General features: G+C 35.9%; 1 protein-coding gene across 4 annotated transcripts in view; it reads right to left on the reverse strand.

Annotated features, from left to right (window-relative positions):
- fam135a (family with sequence similarity 135 member A) overlaps positions 1-20,363 on the reverse strand; it is a 48,331-nt gene extending 27,968 nt beyond the window's left edge. For all 4 annotated transcript variants that reach the window (XM_056470406.1, XM_056470405.1, XM_056470404.1 and 1 more), the window contains exons 1-4: positions 20,080-20,363; positions 19,549-19,603; positions 12,900-13,026; positions 2,893-2,972 (exon numbers count right to left, since the gene is read on the reverse strand). In XM_056470406.1, the coding sequence (XP_056326381.1) occupies positions 2,893-2,972; positions 12,900-12,976 (157 nt within the window). In that variant the 5' untranslated portion in view covers positions 12,977-13,026; positions 19,549-19,603; positions 20,080-20,363. The remainder of the gene's footprint in view (positions 1-2,892; positions 2,973-12,899; positions 13,027-19,548; positions 19,604-20,079) is intronic.
- Between the last annotated feature and the right edge of the window lie 202 nt (positions 20,364-20,565).

Genomic DNA, 20,565 nt, shown 5'->3' on the forward strand with positions numbered 1-20,565 from the left:
GGCTGCTCCAACTAATACCAGAACAGCAACTTCTTTGGGGACGTTGGAATAAAAATAGCAAGCCCCCATCTGGTCACATTTAGATAAACAACCAATGCCCAAAATAAACGTAATTTATCACACACCTGTGAGGAGTACGTACATTGCATATACTATTATCAGGATAAGGATTATTTTGTGATATAATGTGCAACTCTACTTTGAACTTGACAAGATATAAAAAATTCGGTGCTCATGATCCAGGCGATTCAAAACATTCGAGTGTATAATTGTTGCTTATTCCTCTTGTATCAAACCGTGAACCCCCATTAAAGATGCGTATCAAACCGTGACTTCCGTTACACCTCTAGAATCAATAAAATAGTAACTTTGATTTAAAAGACATCCCTGATGTTAAATTTTATTTTGAATCAGTGGTCTCAAACTCAACTGCTGGAGGGGCGCATCTCTGCATAGTTTAGCTCCAACCACCTTCAACTCACAGCTGCTTAATAGTTCATAGTAGCCTTACACACCTTGATTAGTTGGATCAGCTGTTTGATTAAGGTTAAAGCAAAACTGTGCAGAGCTGAGGCCCTCCAGGAATCGAGTTTGAGTCCTATGTTTTAAATCATTCTTTTTCCACCCTTTTTGTGAAGCGTGCATGCTAATATGGCCTGAAGTTCGACACAAATGTTGTCAATGTCAAACTGCATTAATATCTGTACATCCTCCAACTAACTGTTCTTGATGTCAACCCACATTATGCATGCTTTGTAAACACAATGCTAAAAGAGAAAATAAAAATAAGCATACAAATATACAGACGGCTCAGATACTTCTATGAGGAGAGAATATCTCATCTCTGGACAGACAATGACATTTTCTCATCACATTTCACCACAGGGCGTGAGATATTACACACTCTGATAAACACAGAGCTTGTTAAAGTAAAAGCGAAGATTCTTTTAACCCACGCTGTCAATTACTGTAGGCCCTCAGGTGAATGTTGATGTAACATTAAGAGAGCCGAAGGCAACTTTCCTGAGAACTGTTAGAAAGTGCAGGTTAGATATTTAACCCTCATTACTGAAATAAGCTGCATTCCTAGGAAATATACAGCCTGAAGAAACCTCTCCAGAGGTAAAACTGATCATCTGTTTTCCCTACAGCTTATAATTCACACATGCACACTCCTGCAGCACCAACATAATAATTAATTGCCATTTTAAATCTTCATACTTTGCTACTAATCTTCAAACTACTAGGTTTTAAGATTCCGCAACAAGACATTTTTAACATATAATATGATGAAAGTAAACAACAGCTCAAAAGAAATATTTCATAAATAGAGCTGACATGCTGGTTGCACTTTAATTCACAGTATGTGCACTTACCTAAGAACATAAAAGCTAACATATTTGTGTGTGGTTAGGTTCAGAGTTTTTACCCAGCTAATGTAATGAGTAGGGCCAGATGGAATCTGTGGACATTTATTTACTATTTCTGCACAGAATTTTGTTAAAAATCTGCGGGTTTATGCGGAATGATTTTGGGAGTATCGAATTTAATGTTTACAATGCAAATCCAATTAGAAAAACAAAGCAAGTCTTCTATATAATAGTAACTAAACTACTAAAAGAGACAATATGACTTTACAAACTGTTTTGTAAATAAATTATATGAACATTTTCATATTAGTCAATATTATTACTGAAATCAATTAAAAAAAATAAATAAACATAAAATTACACACATTTACATAAGGAAATAAACAGAATCAATGAAGGGCTATAAATCTACAGAAATCTGCGCACGCAGATTCTGTGTGGGCCTAGTAATGAGTCAGTGTTTCCTCTAGGATTTTTTCCAGGTGTGGCAGCAGGCCTTTTACACAGATCTACCCACTACCTATGGTGTTATTTCAATGACAAATGTCGTGAGAGCAATATTACAAGTCGAGATCGCATTTATGTAATATGAGCATGTGAATCTCTTAGCTTGTGCGCCAATTTACTCTGTTGGTGCACAAATCTTCTTGCACGCCCCCTCAAATACACACTGCTCAAGTGCAGATTTTCTTGAGCGCGCTCAAATAAACGCTGCTGAAGTGTGATTTAGTGCATTTATGTAACGAGTATGTCTCCAACATTTATTAGATTTGCAAGGATTATTCATGAATGTCTCCTATAGCCCTACAGCATTGATGCGTCAACGGCATTGATGCGTCCTGTAGTAAAGTGAAACAGCTATAAACTCCAGCAAGATAAAGTCATTGTATGCAGAGCCATAGATCTTTATCTACAAAGTATAATTATGGAAACTGTGTTCATCATAACTGAAAGCTACGTTTTGTTTGCTGGCCTCGGTCAGTCGGTCGGTCAGTCAGTCAGCATGTCACCCTAAAGGGTTAAACAAATAACACACAGTACTACGGTTACAGAAAAGTTTGCGCTGTTATAATTCACTCACCTTTCAATAAGTTTTGGTGCGATTATAACCCGCTATTAAAAAAAAAAAAATGACAGAATTTTTTTGAATTGAGAAGCTGTAATGCAGCCGTGGCGGGATGAATTTTGGTGTGAAAGAATGAATGTAGCGGAAACCATGTGAGTGCTTCCGGATTGCTGAATCATGATGGAAGATTACTTCCCAATATTCTGAAATATTTTCAATAAGCCACTTAAAAGTATACAGTAGTTACAAAAGAATACTTTTTGTGTAAAGAAAGATTTTTAGTTTTAGGCCCATTAGTTTACAGTACTCAATATTTGAGGTGAATCTCGCCCTTTCATCAAAATTGCCCTAAAACTATTCAACACCCAATTTTGAAAATTTAGCAAAACTTCCACTTCAAATGTTGACTTCTGTATATAGATGAGCATGGCATGTTGAATGTTTTGGTACTTTTACCTATGGGATGCAGCAGACTGGCTTCCACCCTCTGCGGGATCCGTGGCGGCACTTTCATACTGGCTCGGATCTGATAGAACCTGTCGACACAGACAGCATAAAACGCATTTGAAAAAAGCACTTTATTGCAATTGCAAAATAGTCTATTAAACAAACAAATAAAACACAACACCGGAAGATTTTCAGCTAATCAGTAATATTCAGGCTAGTAAAAATCATACAACTTGATAAAAACAATAGCATTTATTCATTATTTTTCCCTTAAATGTGCTATTTTGTCACCCATTTGAGTAATTTCTTAGCTAATCAGTAATATTTAGGCTACTAAAATCATACAATTTGAAAAGACAATAGCATTTATTCATTATTTTCCCCCTGAATTTGCTATTCTTTCACCAATTTTAGTCATTTATAGATAATTAGTAATATTTAGGCTACTAAAATCAGTCAATTTGAAAAAGACAATAGCATTTATTCATTGTATATCCCCTGAATTTGCCATTTTGTCACCCATTTCAGTAATTTTTTAGCTAATCAGTAATATTTACTCAAATCATAAAATTAAAAAAAAGACAATAGCATTTATTCATTTTTTTTTTCACTGAATTTGCTATTTTGTAACCCATTTCAGTAATTTTTTAGCTAATCAGTAATATTTACTAAAATCATAACATTTTAAATAAGACAATAGCCTTTATTCATTTTTTTTTCACTGAATTTGCTATTTTGTAACCCATTCAAGTAATTTTTTAAGCTAATCAGTAATATTTAGGCTACTAAAATCATAAAATTTGAAAAACAATATAATTTACTAATTAATCTTGCCCCGAATTTGCTATTTTGTCACCCATTTGAGTAATTTCTTAGCTAATCAGTAATACTTAGGCTATTAAAATCATAAAATTTGAAAAAGACAACAGCATTTATTCATTATTTTCCCCCTGAATTTGCTATTTTGTCACCAATTCGAGTAATCTTTTAGCTAATCAGTAATATTTAGGTTGCTAAAATCATAAAATTTGATAAAAACAATACCATTTATTCATTATTTCGCCCTGAATTTGCTATTTATTTAGCTTTTCCCCCCTCTTTCTCTCACTTGTTATGAATTCCGACTACAAACTCTAACTCAACCAAAGCATAATTTTTTCGTTTGCCCTGCTCAGAATCAGCGATGCAGAAAACGCTGTCGGAATAGATTAATGCAGTTTCATCAGAAAAAAAAATGCAGTTTAACGACCCCAACAAAACCAAAATTGAATGAATAATTTGTGTATGCTTAAAAAAACGTAACCAGCAAGCAGTTCATCTTACTGTGGTTCTTAGAAAAAGAGGACGGCACTGTGACCGTCTCAGTTCCCCATTTCTGCACATCAGATCTCGCCTGAATAAACCGGACACACACTGAACTCATCAGAGAGCCCCAGCACATGGCCGCATCCACACAACTCGTGTTTATATCCTGTGCTCCATCCTCCCATGCATTTGCAATGAAAGGGGAAGTTCAAGCAACCAAAATAGAGCTGCGATTATCCTTCTGACGAGAATATCATGACATCAAAAGCACACACACACAGGCACTTATGTGGGAGTGAGGGGATAGGTACGAATGCAGCGAGCTGGCCGGAACGGAGATCTGGAAACAGGAATAAACAAACAGTGTCCCTGCAGGAGCTGAATAGGAGAATGAGTGCTGCGTTATGCTTCCTGTGGCACAGCTGCGCAAACCCTAATGCTCATGTTTTAGTTAGACCCGCGGCGACAATGTTAGCAGATGTGGAATGTTACAAACTGCTGTGTTGACACCAAACAAAATGTACCAAGCAATGGGCGATGACCCTGGGTTTCTTCTGTTGTTTGGAAAGGGATTTTTTTAGACATTTACTCTGCAACAACAACAAAAAAATAAAAAGGTGTGACGCAGCATGAACTTTTGACATCACTTAACTTGTGAACTCCACTTTTTGAAACCAGACATGAACTTAAGGGATGGTTCAAGCTAGAAAGTTATGCAATCATTTACTCGTCGCTGTTGCACGGCAGTTTGAATTTCTTTTTGTTGAACAGAAAAGAGATTTTAAAGAATGCTGGTAACCTATACCACTAGGGATGCAATGTTTCTCGGTAAAAAAAAAATTATTGTCTCATTGTTCTCCCACAGTTCGGTGCGTCCTGTAATCCGCTGTTCAGAATATACATTATTAATATTGGTTTGTAAATAAAAACAACTGCAACAATGCAGTTTCGACTTTGTACGCTTCCGATTACCTTTCATGCTCATTGCATATGCGAAGACCTGTCCAATAACATCTTAGTATGTAAATCTGTTGTTGACATCACGTTTCCTCATGTGTCGGTGTGTGTGTGTGCGCGTGTGTGTGTGTGGAGTTTCTGTGCGTTTCTGCATGGCAAGTGAAGGAGATACAACACAAATGCGCTGATGAGATCAAATCACACCGCATTGCCATGAGTGTTTCAACAGACACAGAAACATAACGAATGCCTTTTTTTGTTGTCGTTGCAAAGATAGCCTACATCAGTGATCACTAACAGGAGGATCGAGGTCCATGTCCATACTCAGCGTCCCATGCGGATGCGGACATCCAGCAGGTTACTTCAGTTGCGCTTCTGCTGGGTGTTCTTCTGCACCTGATCACTCGAGCTATTCACTCTGTTTTATCTGTTTGTCTTTTAAGAACAGTTTTCTTCTCTGTGTGCTGTTCCTGCTTAATTAAGAGAGAACGCTCTCTCTTTGCTTATGTTTTATTCTCTACGATGGTGCTGATAAGTGAAACGGAGCTCTCTGGAATCCTAATAAAATCATAAAGAAATCATAAATAAAAATGCGTAGTTGCCTTGGTAATGCAAGCATAATGTAAATAGTCAATACTTTAATAATGCTCCATTATTACGATGTGTTGACATAATTATTATCTGCATAATTGGTTGAGACTGTTGAGTCAGATGTAAAATAGAAAAAAGGGAAATTTCAGCTTTTTCTCTTTATTTTCTTAAGCATTTTATTTGAACATACAATTTTCAAAATCCTCTACTTTTATTTAATTAATGCGAGAACATGCAAATCTACAGTCATATGTGTGAAGCTGTTGCATTCTTAGGTGTATGTTTACAGTTCTTTGAATTGTTCTGTAGGCATTTTCTTAGCATAGCACAAACCATATCGTACCGGAACCGTGACCCTAAAACCGTGATACTCACTGAACCGTGAGTACATTGAACCATTGCACCTCTAGTAACCACTGATTTCTATACTATTTTTTATCTTACGATGGATGTCAATAGTTAGAGGTTTCAAACATTCTTCAAAATATCTCATTTTGTGTTCAAAATAAGTTTTTTTCTTTTTAATAAATTTGCAACAATTTGAAAAAAATCTTTTCACATTGTAGTTATGGGGTTTTGTGTGTAGAATTTTGAGGAAATAAATGAATTTAATCTATTTTGAAATAAGGCTGGAACATAAAAAAATGTGGAAAAAGTGAAGCGCTATCAATACTTTGCCGATGCACTGTATATATATACTGTATCATATATATTGTTAAGTGACTTGCCTAATGAACACCAACTGCCTAGTTAACAAAAGCCTTTAAATAGCACTTCTAGCAGAATACGAAGAACATGCAAAATAACTAGTAAAATATGATGTACTGTCGTTGTGGCAAAGACAAATGAATTAGTTATAAAAACACATTTAAAATGTTCAAAAAAATCTGTAGATCAAACAGCACTTGAAATATTTTAAAAAGATAACATATCAGGAAGTCTCATAACATTTCAGGAAGTCTCATAATTTTGATTATTTGTTATGCTATTCAAACTCCTGAATGAGCTTTCTCTTTACTATCTGCATTTTAATTTAACACCCACTTTTCCACACTTTTGCACTAAGAATCTTCATGAACACAGGCCCTTAAGTGTTTTTAATGAGAACACTGCAGATTATTGCAGAACTGAAAGGCTTTTGAAACAGGAAGGTCTATTTAAAAAAAAAAAAAAAAAAAAAAAAAAACTTTGTTTCACAAAATATTCTGAATCTATAATTGCTATAAAGGCTTGCATATAGTACCACATATTTTAAGCTGATACAACAAAAATTACAGTTCCTATCAAGTTTTGTTGTGGAATTAAACCTAAATAAGTCATCAAGTTACTTTAATTTCTGTCACAACACCATTTCAATCCCAAAACATTGAACCACAAAAGGTTTCCATTTATATGCATTGGGTCAAGATGAGAAAAGGAGTTGATTATAAATTAATATGCTTTGTAATGGGAAACCCACTATGGAGCGTAGCTCATTAAATGTTTTAGAGTATTGTTTCTATAGTATCACAATGTCCAATTTCGAAACTATTTCCAGAGGACGAGTTCTAAGTTGTCAGATTGTATCTACGAATAAATATTTTACACATTTGTGCTTTGCTTTTTCTGTAATAATAACTGTTTTATGTAAGTAACTGGCAATATCATACTCACACCACCCACCTCTAGTTATATCTAGTTACACTTTTCGAAACGTGGGTTGCGCTTTTAACCTCTACCTGTTCTGAATAAAACCGTGGCTTTTTACAGAAAACAATAGCCTCTAGAAATCGCATCGCTGAAACAGTGCTTTATGATCTTATGTGCTGAACTGCCCACATTTCTATACTTGGATATATTGAGTATGGAGTGTTCAGAAATCTTTTCTGCAGTCTGAATTTGGGTCACTTCAGGTTTTTGGCTAACAGAAATCTGATCTTCACATAAAAGAAATCTAAATGTATTCTGATTGTGTATCAGTAATTGACGCATTAGTAGGTTTGCGTATACTTAGTATTGTTTAAATTACTATATTAAAGTATCAAACTCTCCATTTGTGCAAAGAAAAATCTTCTCCTACGTTCTTTTACACTAATTTGGGTCCATTTTAACCCTGAAAGAGAAACACAATTTATCAAATAAAACTTTGTAAAAAAATTTAAAAAATATATACTTTTCTCCTCAATATTATTTTTATCATTTAGTTTTGAAATAACAGTAAAAAAAAAATCATTCAAATTATAAATGCTTATATATCTGCCTCACATTTGTTATCTAAAAGTAAGTTCATGAATCTTTTGCTCAGTTCAGACAGCATGATTTTAGCCCTGATTTTTACTCGCCAACAGGTTTTGTGAAATCGTCAACAAATGCCGAAATCACAGGCAAATCAGAGCTTGTTTACGTGAGTACCGTGTCTTTTTGACGTGTCATCTGAAATTACTAATTCCCTTCAGAGCCAGGTGAGCAAAATAAGTACATTTTCTACCCCACTAAAGCCTTCTTTTTCCATCGTGTAGTTAATAATGAAAGATATATTAAGTGACCTCGTTGTTTTCATGTCACTTCTGGCATGTGTTTGGTTGTGAGATGTAGTTTGAACAATGTTGTACAATTTGTCTTATTGTAAAGTCATGCAGTGTGCCGATCCATTTTGCAGTGCAAGCACAGCACTGACGGAACGCTACCTCAGATGCAAACGTTCATTTTCCCATTTTGCCGTCTGTTTCGCTCTATCGTTTCGCTACATGTGGAGATCTTCACATCACCTTCCCGCAAATTACGGTTTGTCGCAAATTACGTGACATCACCCGGACGGAGGAGCTTGGCCGGACACGCCCTGGCCTGAATGAATCACGTGGATCGAGAACACCATTGTTAATATTAGGAGGAAAATAAATATATGCTTTCTTGGAGTCAAACACTTTGGACAACGCTTAAACAAAATTTAAGCCTTCGTAAAAACGCGACTAAGACTTTTTAATACCTTTTAAGGGTCTTCATTTGCTCACAATTTAATCAACTTTTAATACTTTTTAAGACCCCACGGACACTCTGTAATATTAGGTTAGATTTAGGTCACCAGCATCTGAGGACAATGTTATTTTAAAAGGCACCTATGGAGAAAAATCTAATTTTAAAGCTGTTTGGACAGACATATGTGTAGGTATATTGTATACACCGTCATATTGGGGTGAAATAAACACACCCAGTCCTTTTATTTTTCAAATTTAACAACAAAAAAATGGTGGACCAATTAGAGCGGTTTTAAGACCGACCGCAACTTGACGTAGGAGTGCGGTCCCCCCGCCCACCAATATTAATTGACAGCTGCATATTAACATGTCTCCTTGGTAACGCATATAATCATATCAACAAGACAGGATGTGCGCAAAGCAACTGGGAATAAAAGGTCTGTTCAGTTTACTAGGATCATCAATCATCATCAAACGTGATCAAGAGTGAGTTTCACAAGTTTAAAATGATTTAAAACAGAGCATGTGTGTAATGAATTACAGCGATTTACTTCAGCTTTACTTAATCAGCACAGCCGTGTGTAAGAACAATTATTAAAGACGACGCTTCAATCCTGGTTTGTGGACGTTAAATCAGGTTTATTTTGTACATTAACATAACAGATATCCATACAGCAGTGGATATTAACCTGTATCTTGTCACATATGCGTGCAAAAAGAGTGCAAAGCTAAACGCGCAAGCTGTCTGTTGTGTGTGTGTGCGTGTCTGCGCTATGTGTGTGTGTCCTAACTGTCTGTGTGTGTGTGTGTGTGTGTGTGTGTGTGTGCGTGAACTTTGTAACGACATTGTGTGTGACTCATCGTTGCAGGTCCACAACAAATACATCAAATACTCATTGGTAAAGTTCTTACTGTAGTATTTCTCACAAACGTTACGTAAGATCTTCTTCCTGAGACAGCCGAGTGCGGCGATTGAGGCATGATGACAGACATGTGGGAACGGTGGGCGGTGGGTGATAGATGATACCGATGGCCAATAGACATCAGGATGCTAAGCCGTATCAGGTAACGTGTCACAGCGTCAGTACACTGCTTAACTTTTTTTGCTTTCATGCTTGTACTTAGTAATTTTCAGCGAAAACCTCAGGTACTATTGGTTGGTTGGTTGTGCACTTTTTTTACCAACTAAGTCGACGCCATTATAACGACACAGAACACTCTACCTATTCATGCCAGAGTCCCACGGAAAGAGTGACTGACAGGTTTGTATTTGTGTGTAACTTTATTTATGAATGATTTGGACCATGCGGGTCAGGGAGTTGAAATGGTAGGCTACAAATAATGAATTCATGAATAATGAATTTACTGCCGCCTACGACGACGATGCCATCGCGATGCCAAATTGGTCGACATTGCCCAACCCTAATGTCCAAAAACAATGTAAAATGACGTTGGTATATTGTTGATTTTAGGTTGTTTTGGAAAGTGACCAAAATCCAACATCCAGCCAACATCTTAAACCAATGTCATATTGACGTCAAATACTGACATTTATGCATCAGGTATGGCAACCAAAATCCAAGGTAACATCCACAGCACACAACGTCAAGCTGTAACATCAATAGACATTGATATTTTTGTTGTTTAGGTTTCGTTGGAAAGTAACCAAAAACAACATCTGTCCGATGTTGGACATTTATGTCCTGTGCTTGCTGGGGTCACTTGTCTAGCATGTTTTATGCAGCGGATGCAGACGCAAACTAGTACTGGGAAACATCCATACACACTCAGTCACACACACACACACACACGCGCACGCACGCACGCACACACACGCGCACACGCACACACGCTACGGCCAATTCAGTTAATCCAATTCACCTATAGCGCATGTCTTTAAACTGTGGGGGAAACCAGAGAACCCGAATGAAATCCAAGTCAACATGGGGAGAACTTGCAAACTGCACACAGAAAGGCCAACGGACCTATTCGGCACACATTGGCCACATTGACCAATTTATTTCATAAAATTTTGTAGTTACGAAATAGTAATCAGCTTTGTCAATTTTTATGCACTGACTGTAACCTACTGATCAGATAAGATATAATAATAAAAATCTGAGTTATCCCACTCTGCAAGCCAACTCATACAGAATGAAGCTGTGCAACATTAAGCACAACCGTACACGCAGACACGTGTGACATGCCTGAACAGAAATAGTTGCAAGGAGACTAATAAATTATGAATTCTAAGAAAAGCTGGTGCACATATAGACAGGAACCCTTTCAGCAAGCAACAGAAAGAATGACAGTGAAACGTGTACATCACTGTAAAAGAGCACTGCGTGTTATTAATACCAGTAAAGATGATCTCACATGGAGGGTCTAATTGGAGATTGGCATTTCAGGCTTTAAGTTTCCAACCCAGGCTCATTGAAAATATGTAACTGGAAAGTAAACATAAAATACATTCCCCTGGGTACATTTTGCTGCACATTTCAGATGACAAATCTACTCGAGGGCACAATCTACATTTTTGCTATTTTGAAATAGGATACTTAGGGTAAGTTTCTTTATACATTTCAGATACATGTCTTTATTTACACATCCATGAGAAGGCGGAGCTTGTTGTACAGGTCACCTAGGAAACTGCTGATCTAAATGGTAAAGTCTAGATCGGATCCGTGGCCGGCCAAAAGTGCGATATGCACATTAATATAGCAGCATTTTTTTGACACTGTATAACAATAATGAATATTTTTACAGTACTGTGATGGGTTTAGGGACAAAGTGGGGGTAGGCATTAAAATAAATACAACTTATTGGGTAGTTTAATAGATAGCATAAATAATACTCAGTACAACTACTGTTTTCATGTTACTGTGACAGTAGGGTTTAGGGTTGAGGTGGGGGTAGACGATAATAATATACAATTAATGGGAAATTTAACAAATAGTATAAATAATTCTTGTGAACTTCCGGCGGCAACCGTATCCAATCTAGCAACAACCGTTCAAAACACTTCCCTAAACCCAACCGATAATGTTTCAAATGCAAACAAGAGCAAACTGCACGGTGACCAAGTAGTTTAGCCTTGAATTTACATAGTTTTTATCTCTCATGTAGAACCATGCTTTACAAAACTCAAACCCGAGCGCTCTGCATCAACACCATAAGTGAGCTACTATGCAAACTGACCAAGCGAGAAAAGTTGTCCATATGGAAATATATAGGTGAGACAAACATATTTGAATACAAATTATGGACATTAAGTTGTTTTTATAATATTTATTTGGACTTGTGCTGAGAACTGCACGAAAATAATCCTTTATTAATTGATAATATTCATTGACACCACAAATAAAACGATAAGAGCATAATATGAAATGTCAGACTCATTTCATCCATTCAATATATCATCATAACACTGTGTCGTAACTACATGCGACATGACAGAAACTTTTAAATACCAGCAACACAGAAGCAGAGCACAGTGAACCGCACTCACAATGAAATGGTAAGGTTTATAATCTAATTAACACATTTAATTTTAATCAAGTTCTTTGAATGTGCATTTTTTATTCGATGTTTGAAACAATCTCAACCGAATCCCGGAGAGGGTGGGATATAGTGTGATATGGGGAAAATATCTAATTGCAATTTTTTTGACAGATATTGCGATTTAATTTTGAAGCATCTAAGGTGATCCTTCTCATAACAGTTTACCCTGTTGTTCAGCTGTAATGGCGTAGAAATAGAAACTTTTTCTAAAACAGAAATTGTGTGCGTTGTTGACAAGTATGGTCAGGACAAAACATGGAAAATATACCTTTAAATGCATGCTGCAGTGTTGCGTGTAATAAGGACAGAATGATATGCACAGCCCTTGTCCCTTCCTTCACTTCCTTCCTTCCAAGGTAAACATCATCTTAATACAAACACATGCTGTCATTTACCACCATCTGTCTATATACACTAGACAACCTTTTTTCTAAAGAGAAAGATCCTCCTTAATGAGATGCAGGCAGCTGATAAAGCATTGTCACAATCTACAATGCAGTAAATCATTATTGTTGTTTGGTTTTAGTTATGGCTTCCAACCAAGATCAACCTCCAAATATTTAATGTTTGTGCAACCCAACGTGCAGTGACACTTTCACAGGGATAAGATCTTTAGTGGATCAGAAGGGTGTTAGAGCCTGTTCCTACCCTCTTTGGAAGAGATCCACATTGTAGAATTTGTGGAGCTCCACAGAGAACTCCACTGTAGCCTGGACCTCCGTCATGCTGGATTCAGGGCTGGAGGAGGGCCTGACTCAAACGATCTGCAGCAAAACTGCGAAAGAACAGATAAACAGACTGATCATATGCCTCGTCACACCTTAAAACATGCTTTTACACAATAAATTACAACCAAAACATGCATTAAAACTTAACAAATTGGGCAAAAATGTTAAAGAAAATTAATGAATGCGCAGCTGACATCTAAGAGGATGCATACTAACAGAATGGCAAATTAACCTTTAAATATTAATATTTCTATTTTTTTTTTTTGATAAACAGAAAAACATACACTACTGTTCAGGTGTGGATTTGGCAGATTTATTTTAGCTTAAAAAAATGTTAGTGGGGCTGCATGATATTGGAAAAATCTGACATTGAGATATTTTGTATTTTTGCGATATATATTGCGATGTGAATACAGCTTTATTTGGAAAGTATTCTTCATTTTAGATTAATTTGGGTGATTTTGTAGGGGAATGGATCTCGAATAATATTTAGCAAATAATTTACAAGCATAGATAAATAAAATATAAGACGGAAGGACTTTTAATTTGTAAGGACTTTTAATTTGAATTATTAGGCCCCCCTGTTTATTTTTTCCCCAATTTCTGTTTAACGGAGAGAAGATTTTTTTTCAACACATTTCTAAACATAATAGTTTCAATAACTCATTTCTAATAACTGATATATTTACTCTTTGCCATGACGACAGTAAATAATATTTGACTAGATATTTTTCAAGAAAAATATGCAATTCAGCTTAAAGTGACATTTAAAGACTTGAGGTTCATTAGGTTAACTGGGCAGGTTAGGGTAATTGGGCAAGTCATTGTATAACAATGGTTTGTTTTGTAGACTCTAAAAAATATATAGTTTAAAGGGGCTAATAATTTTGACCTTAAAAAGCTGCTTTTATTCTAGCTAATTTGGTGCTCAGGAAAACTAATTATGCTTCTAATAATAATTATTAATGTTGAAATCAATTGTGCTTCTCAATAAGATAAACTTTCAGCATTTTTAGATGGTTAGAACTATATATTGGTATATTTAACGTCTCTGTGGAATACAATTTTAATGAATTCATTTTTTTTGACTGTCTCACTGCCTCAATTTTTTTTACTGTAGTTAAGTTCTGCACACACACAAACAAAATGATGTGTTTGAAACAGATGAGGAAGATTGAGAGTGGAATAAATGATGCAATCAAATTTAATGTAAAACATCCCTAAAAAATATAACAAATTAAGATTAAAAACGTTTATCTTAAAGTGGTTTGAAAAAGCACAATACAATCAGATTAAAAAGAAAAAAGCCAAAAAGTGACTAGGCATGGGATGATAACTGTTTTCAAGGTATACCGTGGTTTGGTTAAGTCAAGGTTTTAAAACCGCAAACATTTTCTGCTATACCGTTCGTATGGTATATGTAATATTTTTTATTTACTTTTTTTGTCGTTGTTTTTTAGGACAACAGTATATCCAGCAGAAAAGATATCCACAAATGCTGTTTTAAATTGTAAAGAAATCAGTGTTTTTCAAACTAATGAAGATAGAAAAAAGTCAATTATTCATTTGAATTATTTAGCCTGACATGTTTACAAAATTTTAAATGTTTCTCAAAATATATTGTGTTCAAAGGGGGAAAGGGGTTTTGTTTTTTTACCCAGACATTAAAAAATCTATATTTTAGAGCAGTAATCACAATACTGTGAAACCGTGATATTTTTATCCAGGGTTATCTTACCATCAGAATCTAATACAGCCCATGCCTTAAAGTGACAAAACAAACCTAATGCACTTTCAAATGCAAAACAAAAAACCTCCCACCTCGCCACGCAACTCTGACCCAAGTTCAAGAGACAAGTCTGACAACCTCCTGACATTTAAACTCCACAAATAGAGCAACGGCATTCAAGTCGACAAGCACGCATGAATTAACATACAAGACCGTGTATTCTCATTGCTCTTCACCTTAATATCTTTAAGCACTGCCTGTGCTTGTTCTGCATTACCACAGAATGCTTTCACACACCCCACAGGCTTTCAGAATGATTCACCCTTATTTGCAAGTCGCAGTTACAGTACTAAGGTGTGATGCAAGATCCTGACAAGTCCAGCATGCTTTTAGATGATTCGATGCAAAATAGCTCTGCGCTAATGCTGGCTAGACTAGCCTGCAGGGTCTCTGGAGGATTTCATGCGCTTTGTGGCATTATCAGGGGCTTTAGTTTTATTAATACAGATTAGTTGCCTTAAATAAAAGGCAAACTGCAGTCGCCTATCACATGCAAACTGCAAAGTCAAATCAGATCAACCCCAGTGAGATTTTCCTCTCAAACATGTGTTAAGCTGGTGATAAGAGCACAAGAGTCTGGTCCCACTGGGTCAATAGCTATGTTTCCATCCACCTATGTTTATGCTCATTTGGACGTTGCATTAAAAAAAATACTTGATGGAAATCAAAATATATTGCATATATTTTGAAAATGTGCATTTATATTAGAGTAGTAATACCATGTGGATTTTTGGTGGCCGAAAATTCGATACATCTTTAATATCAACACACTTGTAGATTCCCATTGTTGCACATTTCTGCTGTGTGATCGGCTCTTAAAAAAAAAAAAAAAGTCTAGAGCTTATCATTGTTATTGACATAAATTTTATCGTGATTCGATAAAATATCGTTTAGCGGCCCGGCCCTGCCCCCAAGGACAGTAGAACACGACTGACGAATTCATATGAATAAGCCAATAAACTGACAAAAGTAAAATAGTCAGAAAATCAGGCTGGATTTTGTAAAACAAAATGACAGAAATGGTTGCGACGAGACTGACTAACCAGTGCACAGACTACATTGTAAAACATCTGAAGTGTTATTTTGGTCATTCTAAAATCCCTCAGCTAAAGCCTGTCATCAAAGTGGTTCAGTATTATTATTAGTAGTAATAATACTATTATTATGACCGACTGCACTTCTAAAAAGTGGTCTTGCGCTTCCAAAAGCTAACATGTGTTTAATGTTTTGTCTTCTGAGATGTAAGTAATTTATTACATGAGAAAAAAGGCCCATGGTGGCTTCTTCTACCACAACAAATTTCGTTTCTGATATTTGGCACCAGTTTATGAGGAAGTGATGATTTTGTTCTCTTGACTCATTGGATGAAAACTGTGCTTTATTTGCAAATGTTTCATGCGATATTCCAGCTCTGTGCAAGTTTAATTCGCATCTTTAATAGCTAATGCTTCGTTTACAGTTACAAACAACCAAAAACAGGCCTTATTTGTGTAAAGACAGCTACTTTCCTTCCTCTGAGTTGTGCTTGTGAAAATTAAATGATCAGTGTTGCCCTTGGCATATGTTCATATCCTTGAATGTTTTCTGCTTTCTTCTGCTCACTGACTTGCAGATTCAGAGATGCACCAATGTCAAGATCTGAAGCAAAGATCCTATTCATTTCCTCCATAGAGAAACTGCTTTACATTATTATATAAATATTTTAAGACATGCCTAGTATGAGCCAGTATGAGGATTGCATTTTTATACAAGACAGAAATCTGTTATTTCAACCTTAAAATGTGGATCAAATGGACAAAACCTCGAATGAAATACTACACAATTCATTTACAACTCAGAAGACGAACATTTGTAAAAAAAAATATTATAACGTGTTGTATTAAATCAAATGTTCCAGCTTTAAGCTCTCAAGGTTTTTTTTCTTCACTTCCGCCATTTATTGAAGTTTTTTTTCCCTCTCCGCTGTCGCCACTGGCTTGCATGGTTCGGGATCTGTAGAGCTGCGCATCGTTGGATTTGCCCTTCAATATTTGGACTCTCAGTAGTGATTATTAAACCACACTGAACTGAGCTCAACTGAACTGAACTTAAACACTACAAACTGAACTACACTGTTCCTATTTACTGTGACCTTTTATGTGAAGCTGCTTTGACACAATCTACATTGTATAAGCGCTATACAAATAAAGGTGAATTGAATTGAATTGAATATATGACTAACATAAAAGACAATTGGCTTATTTTAAAGGCATAATTTACCCCAGAAATGAACATTTACTATTAATTTACTGCATTTTTAAGCTAAGATCTAGGTGAATTTTCTACAGTAGAAAATTAAAGAACAATTTTAATCTTTGGTGATTTGTTCAAAATAATAACAAAGCTGAACCAGATAAGTTTGGTGCTGTGGCTAAATCCTTTAAATGACAAGTAGCAAAGATGTTCCGCACTCAGTAATGTTCTTGAATAAATGGCAGGAGAAAAGAAAACAAACATTTCGGCTATGAGTCCTGGTAAGCGATTACCCTTAAACAACAATCCTGGTGAAAGTTTTGCTTCACACAGGTTCATACAAATTTTTACTACAAAAATTCCATTGCTTTTCCAGGACTTTCAAGTCAATTTTTATGACCTAATGTTTCATGTAATGTCTACATATATGTGGTAAATCATAAGAAACGTTTAAATTTATTACAGCATATCATAAAACACGAAATAGTTTCAATTTATTTGTATATCTGTGTAAAATAGACGATGCTTACACAGCAATAATAATGTAAGAGCATGTTTTTGGCCAAGAAAAGAAAAGAAGTAAAAACAGCTAACCTCCATTTCAATATATAGATATTTGTCAAACTGATTTAAGATCATCTTAATAGTTTGTTAAACTAGTAATAGTAAGTAAAACTACTTCTATTTTAAAGCTGCGATCACACTGCACTTTTGGCTCCATAGACTTCCATTCATAGGCATGCGAATGCAGCAGACCAAAAACGCAAGCACGTTTTTCGCATTTCACTGCATTCTAAAGTTCAAGCTTGATGAATTCTCACCTGCGAAATCACATCTGGGGCCTCATGAATCAACGCTACGTACGCACAAAAACTTTGCGTACGCCAGATTTCACGCTCACGTTTGGATTTACTAACGATGAAATTAAAGTGAGAATGTGCGTTGGTCCACGCCAACTTCATGTCTGACGTACGTGCATTTCTTGTGTGTGTTTGTTTTATTTCCATTGGCGACTCCTAGAGGCAATTGTGTTAAATTGCACACTACAAAGTATCTTTGAGCCTTGCAATGCCAGCTGTATGGGACGGGATCATCCGCATGTCTAGCAGGTATATAAGGTTTCCATACCATGCAGCTGATCAGCCAAACATTAAAGCGCAATTTGCAGCGTATTCCAACGAGGTGTGCTATTTGCACTTAGCCTAAATAGACAATACAAAATTTTACACCTTTGCATCAGACCATTTCTTTTTTAATTCACTTACAGTGCGATGTTCAAACCCCACCACGTCAGCTAAACTCTCCCACTCTATTTTTTTTCAAACTTGAAAATAACACCGTTTTCTCCGGTCTACCTCTGAAAGGAGCACCTCCAATTCACATTCTGTTCAAAGTTTCTCTTCTTGCTTGCTTTTGCCATTGCTTTTTTGTTTGGTTTTGCCAAAGTAGATTCATTCCCATATTTATTAGGAGTTAGGGTTAGGGTTAGGGTTAGGGTTAGAGTGTTTTTGCGCTCGTGCACGTGCACTCAGTTTCACTCTAATTCGGATGTACAAAGAGAATATGTGTTGGATTCCGCGTACGCAGTGTTTCATTCATCTGAATTTTTTACTGCGTACGCTTTGTGCGCACGCAATGTTTTGGTATGAATTCAACGCAAGTCTTCATACATGAGGCCCCAGCTGATTGCGTGAGACCAATAGAAGATAATTTAAAATAAGAAATTTTAAATATGGAGCAATCGCTTGCTTTTATTTATTTCTAATCATATTGCTTAAACCCGTAAGACAGAAATTTGCAAGCACAAGCTCCAGTGTGACTCAGATTAAGTCACTTTGGACAAAAATGTCTGCTAAATGACTAAATGTAAATGTAATTTCCATGACTTTTCCAAAATCTTGTGGGTTTTTCTATTTTTCCAAAGTTTTCCAAGCCTGGAAAATGCTATGCCAAAATTCCATGACTTTTCCAGGTTTTCCATGAGCGTATGAACCCTGTTCAAACGACCTCACTATATTGACAAAAGAAATGGGTTTTCATTTTGTTTTGCTCAGTTTAATAACACTCATTGTGCGATAAGCCACATTGAAGTAAAGTTGGTTTTATATTCGCACATTCGTTCAGTGACAACTTGTGACACGCTCCCTATATTGTTTACCATGGAACTTTGAATATTCAGACTGAAATCACATATAAATGACCTCAAAACCACATTAGCACTATTTAACAGATTGATAGTCGTTGCTAATATGATTTCACTATTAGGAATTTGCAAAGAATACTTTTCCGAAATTGAAAGTCAGAATGCGTGAATATAAAGCGAACTTTACCTCAACAGCAGCCATTGACTTGCATAAATATCACACTTATAAATATACTTGAATGTTCTTCTATAACAAGTCAGCCAAATTTAGTACATTTTATTTTTGGTGACAGAGAACTGTATAATATAAATACATAGTAGGTTACCACACACAATATATATATACTATACTGCATACACACAATATCTGAGAATTGTAAGTTAACGTTAATGTAAATGACTTACCCGTCCTGACTCGGTCCAGTATCTTCTCTCCTCATGTCAACTCATCAACACAATCCTATGTAAAAAAAGAAACGTGAACACAAAAACATTAAATCAAATATAAACTATGGACTGTAAAAAGATATAAACCTAACTATCATGTAAAGTAAAGTTTTCCAAAACAAACATGCACATAAGCACCTGATTACGTTTGATAATTCAACTATAAACACCATCGCAACATATTTTTTTTTGTAGATTACATTACTGTATGATTAACGTTATTTAACAGCATAAATTAATATATGCTGAAAGGCTTTGGTTTCTTATTAAGCTTATCGTTTCTAATTTATATAGCTTGAATTTGAATCGCGTCCTGTTTGCTCCAGCGTTAACGTTAGCCTGTTTTGCTTGTCAAATGACCAGCCGTCACAAACATAACTCCATTTGCGTAGCTTAACAGATATGTTTCCAACCCCACGACGTAAAACGCTACAAAACAGATATCGATTGATGAAATATATAGCCTGTGTATACATAAAAACAACGTACATGTATCCGCTCCGGGAATTTAGGCCTCAATCCGCGGGCTGGATTTCAGAGCGATGCCGCCTCGACGCTCCGATCACCCGGCTGCCTAATCCCTCCGCATGCCGTTGAAAATCCGCCCAAGACCTGTCTTTTAAGAAGACGTAAAACTCCAGGTCGATCGGACTTAATGAAAAAATGAATCACATCTCCATAATGTGAGCGGTGAGAGTCGTAGATCGTAAATATTGTCCAAACTTGTCTTCCCTGTGTTGTAAGACTGAGTTTAAGGGAGGCGCTCACACTCACACAAGCCGGTACAACACCGGTCACTATCAAAGGCGTTAATGTATGAATCCTGCTGCCCTTATTATTTATTGAAGATATTGTTCACCCAATTATTTATTATTATTTATTATAACGATTGACTTCGTGTTTTTTGTTAGATAAATAATTAATATTATAACTGATATACCTGAAAATTAACATTATGACAGAATGTTTACAGAA

The sequence above is a fragment of the Danio aesculapii genome, chromosome 13 (genome assembly GCF_903798145.1).
Source record: "Danio aesculapii chromosome 13, fDanAes4.1, whole genome shotgun sequence".
In the NCBI taxonomy this organism is placed as follows: domain Eukaryota; kingdom Metazoa; phylum Chordata; class Actinopteri; order Cypriniformes; family Danionidae; genus Danio; species Danio aesculapii.